The 10,973-nt window shown below is 45.6% G+C and overlaps 1 protein-coding gene across 1 annotated transcript; it reads left to right on the top strand.

The window, feature by feature from the left end:
• The first annotated feature begins 1,709 nt into the window (after positions 1-1,709).
• gnrhr4 (gonadotropin releasing hormone receptor 4) lies at positions 1,710-5,719 on the top strand. Its single transcript, XM_061282358.1, has 3 exons — positions 1,710-2,257; positions 3,482-3,686; positions 4,289-5,719. Exons 1-3 carry the CDS (start codon positions 1,745-1,747, stop codon positions 4,699-4,701), a joined length of 1,131 nt encoding a protein of 376 aa, XP_061138342.1. The 5' UTR covers positions 1,710-1,744; the 3' UTR covers positions 4,702-5,719.
• Positions 5,720-10,973: the final 5,254 nt, after the last annotated feature.

Below are 10,973 nucleotides of genomic sequence, written 5' to 3' on the forward strand. Positions count from 1 at the left end.
TGTATATAAGAAATGCATGTAACATCCGTGACGTCACGTCACCCATTGGTTTGTGGACTGCTGGTCGGAAGCCAATAGTATCGAATCTAGGCAGCGCCGTCTTGAAAATTTCAGGTGCATTCTGGGAATAAATGAACACGGATTCTACTTATATGGGCATGAGGCGGAGTCAGGAACGGACGTATGGGCGCCAAAGCAACAGCAGAGCATTATGGGATTACTAGTACCAGCGATGAATGCGGTGTTACAGCGCTGCCGCCGTATAATACCGGCGGGCCAGCTCTAATATTAATTTGAAATTGCCTCGCGGGCCAAATATAATTAGACTGCGGGCCAAATTTGGCCCGCGGGCCAGAGTTTGACATCTATGCTCTAAGAGATAAGAATCCACAAATGAAGCCAGAAGTGGATTCACGCCATGGTCTTCATTAGGAGCTTGAATTTATTTTTGGTGCGTCTTTCCGCTGATCTTTTCTATACGAGCCAATGTGGACTCGGCCTCAAGATCAATCAAATGGTTATTTGCCAGCACAGTCCCAGTGGAGCCTCAAAATCAGAGTTGAAGAAATTCAGAGTAGCTCCACCTCCTCCCAAAAATGACCCTAAAGTATGTTTTTTGTTTTGTTTTTTTAAATCATTTAAATTTAGGAGGGTTGCAAACTTTGGGTCAAATTTATTTATAAAATTTTGCCATCACAAGCCCAAATGTGATAATCGGAATTGCTGCTAGATATGACCAAGAAGCAGAATGGAAGCGAGCAACTCTCTCTCTCTCTCGCTCTCTCTCTCTCTCTGCCCCTCCCTCCTTCCCTCCTTCCCTCTCCTGTCTGTTTCCTTTTTTTCATCACGCTTGAGGGAACCTCGTGGTCCATGCCTGCAGTCTGGTCATCAGTGGAGGAATGAAGCTGAAGCCGGAGTCGCACTTGATGAGCCCCCGTTAATCCTGACGGATCCCCACAAGGTGAGCTCGTCCTTGTTCCTGCTCTCGTTTCATTTCATTTTTATTTTAATGGCTCCATATTTCTTTCACGAGGGACTCAATATGAACTCCGGTTCTCGGTCGTGTGATTGTCACCAAATTGTTGTGGATTTGATATTTGATGACAAAAAAATGCTCAACTGGATGGAGGAGCTTGATGATTGATGTTCAAAATGTAGTTTAGCTACAAGTGTCATCAGATCTTTTTTCTTTTTTTGGGAGGGTGGGGGTGAGTTACACGAGGCAGACTCTAATTGTCTGCTCACGAGCACAGATGTGATCTCGACACCGCAGACGAGAGCCATCGAGTGGCGAGGGAGTTTGAGGCGACAAAATTGGCCACAAAAGTTGGCAGGCGAACGCCACGAGGCTTCAAAATTGCCAACCCGTTCTCTTTGCTCTACCGGGAGCAGCAAGGATGCTCGCTCACTTCTTCACATGACAATTATACTGGACACGCAAAAATCTAATTTAAGCGTCTGCAGGCCAGGTGGAAAAGCGAGACCGGGCGATGAAAGAAACCACACCTGTGACAAGCCCTTATCTGTCAAGCTGACACACACACACGAACACACACGCACACACACAAAGCTCCAGCCCGCATGCTTGGTGTCAATCACACTTTTAAAAAGCCCCCTCTTGCTCTTCCGTCAAACCGTCTGGAGAACCGAAATGGTGGCAAGCACAAACGCAGCTGAGCAAAGTTCCTTCCTCTGTAGGGTCTGGAAGAACCTTGAGACGGGTTTGGGATCAGAAGCTCGGGCCATGCTCCACTATCCGGCAGACCCAGAGGCGGCCAACGGCAGCTGCGCGTGGGCCGTCTGCAACGGCAGCGCATCTGGCGACGCGCTGCAGCTGCCCACCTTCTCCACGGCGGCCAAGGTGCGAGTCATCATCACCTTCAGCCTGTGCGCTGCCTCCGCCGTTTGCAACCTGCTGGTGCTGTGGGCGGCGGGCAAGGGCGGGCGGCGCAAGTCGCACGTGCGCATCATCATCATGAACCTGACGGTGGCCGACCTGCTGGTCACCTTCGTGGTGATGCCCGTGGACGCCGCCTGGAACATCACCGTGCAGTGGCAGGCCAGCGACGCCGCCTGCCGCCTCCTGATGTTCCTCAAGCTGGTGGCCATGTACTCGTGCGCCTTTGTCACCGTGGTGATCAGCCTGGACCGCCAGTCGGCCATCCTCAACCCGCTGGGCATCTCCGAGGCCAGGAGGAGAAGCAAGATCATGCTGACCGTGGCCTGGAGCATGAGCGTCCTCCTGTCGCTCCCTCAGGTGACTCTCTGATGATTGGGGGCAAGGCTTGATTTTGTTTTTACCATACTACAAGAACGTGTAATTGCAGCTCCACTACAGTAAGTGGCAGTGGTGCTCCCGTGTTACTTGTGACGTCCTCAGGGCAGTGAAGGCCCAAGACTCACGTTTCACAAGCATCAGCTCATATCATAACACAGCCGCTCCGCAGTCGCAATCCGGTTTGCCGTTAAACGCCGCTTGCGGCTTTTGCGGGGAACGCTCGGAACATCTCGCTTCACCAATACCTCCGTGACGATTAGCTTAAGCCCTTCCCACACGGCGTGGCGCCCGCGATCCAGAAATGTTCTATTGGAGGGCACTAGCGCCGTGACTTTAGCCGAACGTTGCCATTACGAGACGAGCCGGCGGGCGCCGATTTGACATGGAGCAAGCCTTGACAGATAATCAAATAAAATAAAAAAATTGAAAAATAGAATAAAATATCAAACGAAATACCAAATAAAATAAAAAATAAAATAAAGCAGCGAGTGCAGTGTAAGCAGCGACGGAACCTCTCAAGCCGCCGAGTGAATAATTCAGCTGTAGCAACGCGGTCGGCGCAACCTTTCCCCTCTGCTAACGAACACGTCATACATACAGACAGATTCCTCATGAATTATCAGCTTACGGCCAGAACATCTCACACATATTGCATCCTGATCCTTTCCGGCAGCCACAATCAAAACCTGATTTCCAGTTTGAAAGGGGGGCGGGGGAGATCGTCTAGCAGATTCAGAGACTCAAACGTTTCCAAAGAGCTTTTCTTTGGCGGATAACGGCTTACCTTGCCTGCACGGTCTCCGGGATTTGTGATTTATTTTGTCACATTCCAATCCAGCGTGTTCCCCAACGCGCTGCGAGTGTAAAATCATGTGATGAAATGAAGGCAAGGAAAGTCCCGATGGCGCCGTTTCCAAAATTGTATTTTGAGCCAACGAATTCAGACCAATAACAATTTCTGTCATGTGCTATTAGGGCAGCCATTTTAGACTTCTTGACACATGGCCGTCCTATTGAAGCAGTGATTTTCTTCTTTGCAGGGTACAATCTGTCCTCCTCTGTGAATCTTCGGGCTAATGACTAGCGCTCCTCCCATTTGAATATCTGTTGGAACATTAAAGATGGCAAACGTTGCTCTTTCCATTGCAGTGTTGCAAGAACATCATGTCCTCTGCCTCTTGCTTTTTTTTTTTCTGGCCGCAGATATTTCTATTCCACAAGGTGACCATCACCGTCCCGGAGAACTTCACCCAGTGCACCACGCACGGCAGTTTTGTACAGCACTGGCAGGAGACGCTCTACAACATGTTCACCTTTGCCTGCCTCTTCCTGCTCCCTCTGGCCATCATGATCTTTTGCTACACCAGAATCCTCATCGAGATCTCCAGCCGCATGGCTCGCAACAACCGTAGGTGGCGCCTTTTGAGATATCCAACGCAGCTTTTGCCCAGCTTGTCTTCCTCCTATATGTGACTTCCGTGCAATTTGTTGGGGGAAAAGTCTGAGCCAGCGATGGCCGATTAGTGGCAAGCGAATTGTGCGTTTAATTGGCTGCCTCTCACTGAGAAGCATGTTGAAAAAAAAAAAATGCCGTCCACCATAGCAACATCCAGTCTCTGGTTGCTGATTGGCTACAGCGAGCAATTAAGCGGTGCCACCACATAGTTGGCGCGGAGGCGGCCGCTGTGTGAATCACAAGTGAGGTACAAGTCATGACCTTAAAGTTCCAAGCTAAAAAACAAAACAAAATAGTTGATGTGCATCAGTGGAGCGGTGGAGGGTGGGGGCTTGCCATCCAAGATGGCTGACACACAGGGCCAGAAATGCAAGTGCAGGCCACACTTTTGAGAAGATAAAAAAAAAACCTCCATTCATAGTTGAGCAGACATTGGTGAGCTTCACACGCAGGTTGGAAAATAAAATAAGATAAAAAAATAAATGGCTCACGGCTCGCTTGTCCCACGTAAGCAGGACCCTTCTAAGCTTGAAGACGCCAATGCTGTGTTTCAGTACTATCCAGAGACGTTCACCTGCGCCGCTCCCACAACAACATCCCCAAAGCCCGCATGAGGACTCTCAAGATGAGCGTGGTCATCGTGACCTCCTTCATCGTGTGCTGGACGCCCTACTACCTGCTGGGCCTGTGGTACTGGCTCTTCCCCGAGAGGATGGAGGAGACTGTCTCGCACTCGCTCACGCACATGCTGTTCATCTTTGGGCTCTTCAACGCCTGCCTGGACCCCATCACCTACGGCCTCTTCACCATCCACCTGCGCCAGGGCCGCCACAGCAACAGCCGTGCCTCCAACACGCATATCACGTCTGAAAACAACCACTGCTGGATGTACATGGCGCGCCTCCACGCCACCGCAGAGGAAAGAAGCGACAACAGCAGCATCAATATGCCCGTCACCGAAATCTGATTTGTGCCATTGGCGTCCAAATGTGCGCCTTTCTAACAATAACCCCCTTAATGACTTCTGAGGACGTGATTAAAACGCACCGAGCGATGATGGGCCAAATAGGCACCTGCGGAATGAATTGAAGTGCGCAGCCGGCGGATGACTTGTGGGTCGGGTGTGTTGGGATGAGTGTTGCCACGGTAACCACAACCCGGAGAGATCAGAATAATAGCAGGGAAAATTTCAAACTGGTGACTTTGGGAATTGCGTTGCTAAAGGTTCCGGCCGCTAGCTTAATGCTAATGCTGAACAGCATCTATGTTGTGGCGCTACAACCTTGTGAGGAACACAAAAGGTGGAGCGACACATACAGACAGACACGATAAAAGTATTCACAGTTGTATATTCTCTTTCCGACTAAATTTCGACGCTGCTCCGAGGACCTCCGATGTTTGAATGAACACCGTGTCTGTGTGTCCGTCTGTCAGATGGCAGTGGCAACTTGTGCGTCACTCGCGTGTCTTACTTTCTAAAGAACCAACACGCTAAATTCATTTGCTTGAAGAGGGATTTGACCTTGGCGCAGTGGATTTTTGGTTCTTGTAAGTTTTCCTCCATTTTTGTACAGTTTACAGTGGTCCGTTCAGTTGCTCTTTTGGTTTGGCCATTCGTTTCCTGGAATAAAAAATAGTCTATTTTTAGTTCATATTTCGGCATATCTGATGTAAAAAAAAATCTCTTGTTTCTTTTTGTAAAAAAAGTGCCTGCAGTGTTATTTCTGATATTTGCATGCTTGTGTTTTTGTTGTTGCTGAAATATTGATATGTCAATGATGCATGAAGCGTTTTTAGCCGGACTTTGGTTCGTTTGTGATGGCACAAATCATCTATTTCTGTCTTGAAAAAAAAATTCCAAAGCTTTCTTGTCTAAAATATTATTAGCCAAGGGCGAATAGTGCGATTTTCCAAGCAGATAAAAACGTAATTCCTTGTCATCAGAGCACAAAAATTGGCTTCACGGCAGCGAGTGGCTGATTGCACTCGGGTCCTTTCCAAGAAAAAAATAAATAAATGATGTTGCTTTCAGTCGAAATGTACAAGGTGAGAATGTTGTTTTTCACTTAGCACCACTGTCAAAAGGAGCTTCGGATGTTTTTTCTTTTGTTCCAGAAAGAATTGATGCAGAGAAAGCTGGCTCAGATTTGAGAGCGTGACTTTCTTTCATGAAAGAAGCGGAATAGAAAAGGTGCTGTCGTATTGGGCCAACAATCTTTTTTTTCACCCCATTCTTTAAAATCCCATAAATGAAATGACAGTTAAGGAGCGATAAAGCTGACAGTCTGCTCTTTTCAGCCGATGTTATCGGCGGTTTTGTAAAAAGTCAGCGGGCCAAGAGGTGAGGTTCTCAGAAGGAGGAAACATTTTGCCTCCTTTGCGCTGTTTTTCTATAGATAACAATTGAAGTTCAAGATGGAGAAGTGCCAATATTCGTGCCAGATGGCTAAAACGGATCCATTGGGCTGCATTCACAATAAGACCCGCGTGTTAACAGAGGCGCTAACACAACTAGCAAGGTTGTTTAGGGTCTCGTATGTGGTGAAAAGGATCTTGAAATGTATGCGCTGTTTTATGGGAAGCCAGTGAAGTTGACGGAGGACTGGGGTGATCTGCTGGGTGAGCAGTCGGGCAGCAGAGTTTTGAACATCTTGCAGTTTGTGAAGGACAGTTGAGGGGAGATCATACAGAATTAATAAATAATAATAAATGCATGAATTAATGTCTCTGCCGCAGGGGTGGAAAGAAAGGGTCGAAGGCGTGCAATGTTTCGTAGATGAAAGAAGGATGTTTTGGTAATGTGGCTGATGTGTGGTTTGAAGGAGAGTGTGGGGTCAAAGGCCAAAGGAAGCGACTCGAAGGAAGGTGGGGGCTCTTCTCATGGAAAACAACTCCAAACAATCACAAAGCATTTGTGATCCGCTGCAGTTCATATGACGAGGATTTGGAACGACTCAACGGCTTCCTATATTTCATTTCTTTACACAACCCACTCTGATAGCGTTTAATTAAAGTCTGTTTTTTTTTGGCATGCGTGTGGCTTTGAACGGTATGCGAAAGGCACAACGACGGCTTATGGCGAGTGAAACCGGGTGTTTGCCTGAGGTTGTGACGCATTCAAGTGAGTAGTACACGCGCGATAATTAAACTTGAGTAACTGTTGATGAAGACGCCATTAAACACAATTTGCCCTGGGGAAGTCAATTTACGGCCTGCCATTCGGGTAATGTGTTTACATTATCGTATATTTATATTATTATTCATTTTAATGAGTTTCAGATTGGTCACTTCATAGCAGCTAAACGGCCATTTTTTTATGTGATCGAAATGAGATTAAAAAAAAAAAAAAAAAAAAGTAGGCTTGCAGGATCTAATGAGATTCAAATGGAACGATTGTGGACAGATAGAGTGCGTGTAACCATGGCAACAAGCCTCGTTTACTAAACGGATTTCATGTCTTTTCATAGGAGTGAACGGCGGCGGTATTGTTACAAGACTTGCGCTTGGAGTGATGAAACTCAATAGAAAAATAGAAAGTAATTTGCTGCGACAAAACAACCGCCGGGAGAGGATTTCGATTTCGAGCACGTCTTCACTTTTTCAACAAGAAAGGCACGTGGTGCAAATTATTACTGCTGAACTCTGAAATTTAGTTTCCATTTATTGATAAGGAAATTGAAAAAATATTATACATTGTAAATAAATTATATTAATAATTATTATTATTATTAATATAATTTATTTTAATTTAGTAATAATAATTATTATTATAATAAATATTATCTATGCAAAATTATAATTTATCTCGCTCACTTTTTCTACGGTGATATTTGAAACAGCGGGTCGGCCAAACATTGCCACTTGCTGGCCTCCGTCTGTTGGGATTCGGTTCTGATCCAAAATCTACATTCATCTCTTCTTCATTGTTTGCGATACCTCCGAGTCTCACCCAAAGTAGAAAGCGCCGGCCGGCTTCGTTTGTCTGAAATGTGGCGAGATGGATGGATAGATCTGGCTCTGTGACCTCTGAAAATAAAAAATGCTGATTTCCCCTCAGATGGCAGACCAAAGTGGAATACAAAGTAGGCTGCACTTTGCTATTCAGTACATTGAATAGTACACAGTTCATTTTTTTCCACCCCACCGTATTTGCAAACACCCACGATTTGTTTTAACAATGCAGATGGTCCAAAATAATGACAGAGTGACGGAACGCTGATGCGATTTGACGACAAGGTGTCAGCTAAAAATATTTGAAATTTCAAATAACCCGTGCTGTGAATGGGCGAAAAGATAAGAAGCCTTTGGCACCGTCCGTCAAACGCTAGCAATGAAAATGCAAACACGTAATATTATTTGCATAATAAAATGACTTCATTCGCCATAACGGGCTAAAACAAAAAAAAAAATTAGATGAAAGCAGATGAACCCAAAGAGCTGCGGGCTGAATTCCAGTGAACGCGGCAGAAACCAGAAAAACAGAAAGAGGACGCTCTGATGTTGAGGTTTCATCTGGTGGAGAGCTGCAAACATTTGTGCCACTGATGATGCTCTGAAGAGGCAGCGAAACGGACGCCCACCAGATCAAGTGGCCGGCCGGCCTGATGAAAAACACTTTCTCTACCTCGCGTTGCTTTATTGAACAGATCTTGATGCCGACAAGCAATAATGCCTGTACAATTGAGGAGAAAAATGAACCCTGAAATTAATTATTTCAATTATAATCATAATTATTATTATTATTACTAACCCCCCAGAAATTATTAGATTTATTATTATTATCATTACTAACCCCCCAGAAATAATTCAATTTGGGCATCCACAGGGACAGTGATAGAAAAAGTCTACACACCCGTGTTCAACTTCCATATTTCACACTTTATCCCACTTTGATTGTGACCTTTGACCTGCAAAACACTTCCCCCCCAGTAAACTGAAGCTTTGTATGTTAAATTCACAATGAAAGTGGAATAAAATAAATGATTAATTCCCAAAGTGTTCTCTGCCTGAGTGCTTGTATTTTCACTTGAACACATTTGCATGAGTGCTTCCAATTTGAAATAAACCGGCGTGTGCGATGCATCTTAATTGAATCATTATTTAAGCAAAAAAACAAACAAACAAAAAAAAAGCTAATTGCGCTTTAAAGTTGGTATTGACAGTGACACACTGATTGAGACATCAAGTATCAAAGAAAGCAAATAATGCATCCACTTTCTGCTTTCGGACAATGAAAGATCCAATCTATTTTTCGAGTTGACACGCAACATGGAGTGTGTTGATTCCAAGAAAAGAGGAAGCGTATGTTCACCATGGCACAAATGCGCTGGCGGAGGAGGCACAACAAGCTGCGCCGTTTCATGTTTACATTTGCACGAGGCACCCTTCCAAAATGAATTGCGCAGAGAATCACTTTGAAAAAGACAAAAAGAATTTCCAGCGGTTGTTGGACAGGGCTCAGTCAACACGTCCATAAATGCGACATTCGCCAACTGGCCCGTTTGATTTGATGCAAAATGACTCGGATTCACATCATTCATCTTATGCTGATTAGCAAGGAAACCAGATTGATTGACAGATCACCGCTTCAAGAACCTCTTAGGCCGGTTTACATTGAGCAGAGACGGAAAGGATCCAAGGTCACCAGCGCCACAGCTTTGCTCCTCAGGCCTCAAAAGGCAGTGCGCTCATCTACAAAGAGTCAAGCATTTCAAGCTGTTGCTCTGATGAACTCACACCACTCTTAGAGTCTCAGAGTCATTACTGTGCAATAACATCCTGCTCTCCACACCTTTTTTTTAATTGTCTACACTGTTTGTACTATGTGTTCTCTCTGCCTCCATTGCAGCCTGGTCATCCTGGAAGAGGGACCCTCCGATCTGTGGTCTCTTCTCAAGGTTTCTCATTTCCCCTAACTGGAGTTTTGAGTTTTTCCTTGGCCTCTTGGGAGTTTAAGATGTTTGAGAATATTTGCCATTTTCCACATGTCCTGAGTGTTGTTAGTCGCCTAAATGTTGAACAGAGGGTGTGATTTACCCAAGTCAAATTCCTTGTTTGGCACGCTCAAACATGGCGAATAAAAACTCTTGGATTTGCGCGCAACTTTTCATCATTCAGGCACGTGAACGTCAGCCGCCTCGCAAATGCACACGCCGTCAGAAGCGTTGCACGAAATGACATCATCAAGCCAAACATCATTCGCAACGCTTTCATTCGAGTCCAACGTAAAGGAAAGCGATGTTCCGGACTCGTGGTGAAATATGTGAGAAGGCGGGCCGAGCCACTGCCATTTTAGAAGATAGAGTTGTATTAGCATCCGCCGAGTGTGGCTGACGGCGGCTTGCTTGACCTTTTGGCGGCTGGCCGCTCATTTGCCCAAAATTTAATTTGTCATTACAGCGATAGCCAATTTGTTGCAGCCGCGCAGCGGAGCAATTAAATGGAAAGCTACGCGAGCGCCACTACGCTCATTCGGGATCAAACGTGCCTTGAAATAGATTTAATTTGCTCGGCGCTCACAGCTAAGCAGATATTCTGATTCTATTTTCCAGACAGACTCCGGGGACGAGTTGCCAGTTAATTGAGCGATTGTTGTACCGTTTTTTTCCGTGTATAATGCGCCCCCATGTATAATACGCACCCTAAAAATGGCATGGTGATGCTGGAAAAAAAGCCTGTACCCATGTATAATACGCACCCAAAATTATTATTATCATTTTTTTTTTTAAGTCCCAATGATCGTCACACACGCAGGGAGGCAATGGGTCCCATTTTTATAGTCTTTGGTATGGTCTTAACTAGGCTGGATGTATTTTTTTTTGTTGGCGTAGATTTCTCCGACTGCCCGTAAAGGCACCACCGCGATCAATGCGGACATGTGAAAAAGGCGTGCGGACATGTGAAAAAGGCGGCTCTGTGTGGGAGAGACGTTGAAGAGGAATAAAAACACCCTTGGAAACTAAAACTTGCCCCTCGTCGTGACTCGGAGCCGCAACAAATGTTTCGGATTTGTGTAGGGTGCATTGTGACAGCAAACGAGCAGGTGATCGAGCAAGCGTCTGATACGAGAGCATTGCGTTCGTATGGAGCGTGTTTGAAGTGAACAGCAGAGACGAAAGGAACAAGGCAAAGTGTTGTGAAATAAAATATTACCTGTAATACGCATTTAGGTAGAGAACTGAACTCTCGCTCTTTATATAGCTGACGTGTCTTGCGCATCCGTTCTGCGCATCTGTAATG

Source organism: Syngnathus typhle, linkage group LG7, assembly GCF_033458585.1.
Source record: "Syngnathus typhle isolate RoL2023-S1 ecotype Sweden linkage group LG7, RoL_Styp_1.0, whole genome shotgun sequence".
Lineage (NCBI taxonomy): Eukaryota > Metazoa > Chordata > Actinopteri > Syngnathiformes > Syngnathidae > Syngnathus > Syngnathus typhle.

Coding starts and splice junctions, on each gene's coding strand:
- gnrhr4 (XM_061282358.1), top strand. CDS start 1,745: ATGCTCCACTATCCGGCAGACCCAGAGGCGGCCAACGGCAGCTGCGCG. Junction 2,258..3,481: donor TCCTCCTGTCGCTCCCTCAG/GTGACTCTCTGA, acceptor TTCTGGCCGCAG/ATATTTCTATTCCACAAGGT. Junction 3,687..4,288: donor CCGCATGGCTCGCAACAACC/GTAGGTGGCGCC, acceptor GCTGTGTTTCAG/TACTATCCAGAGACGTTCAC.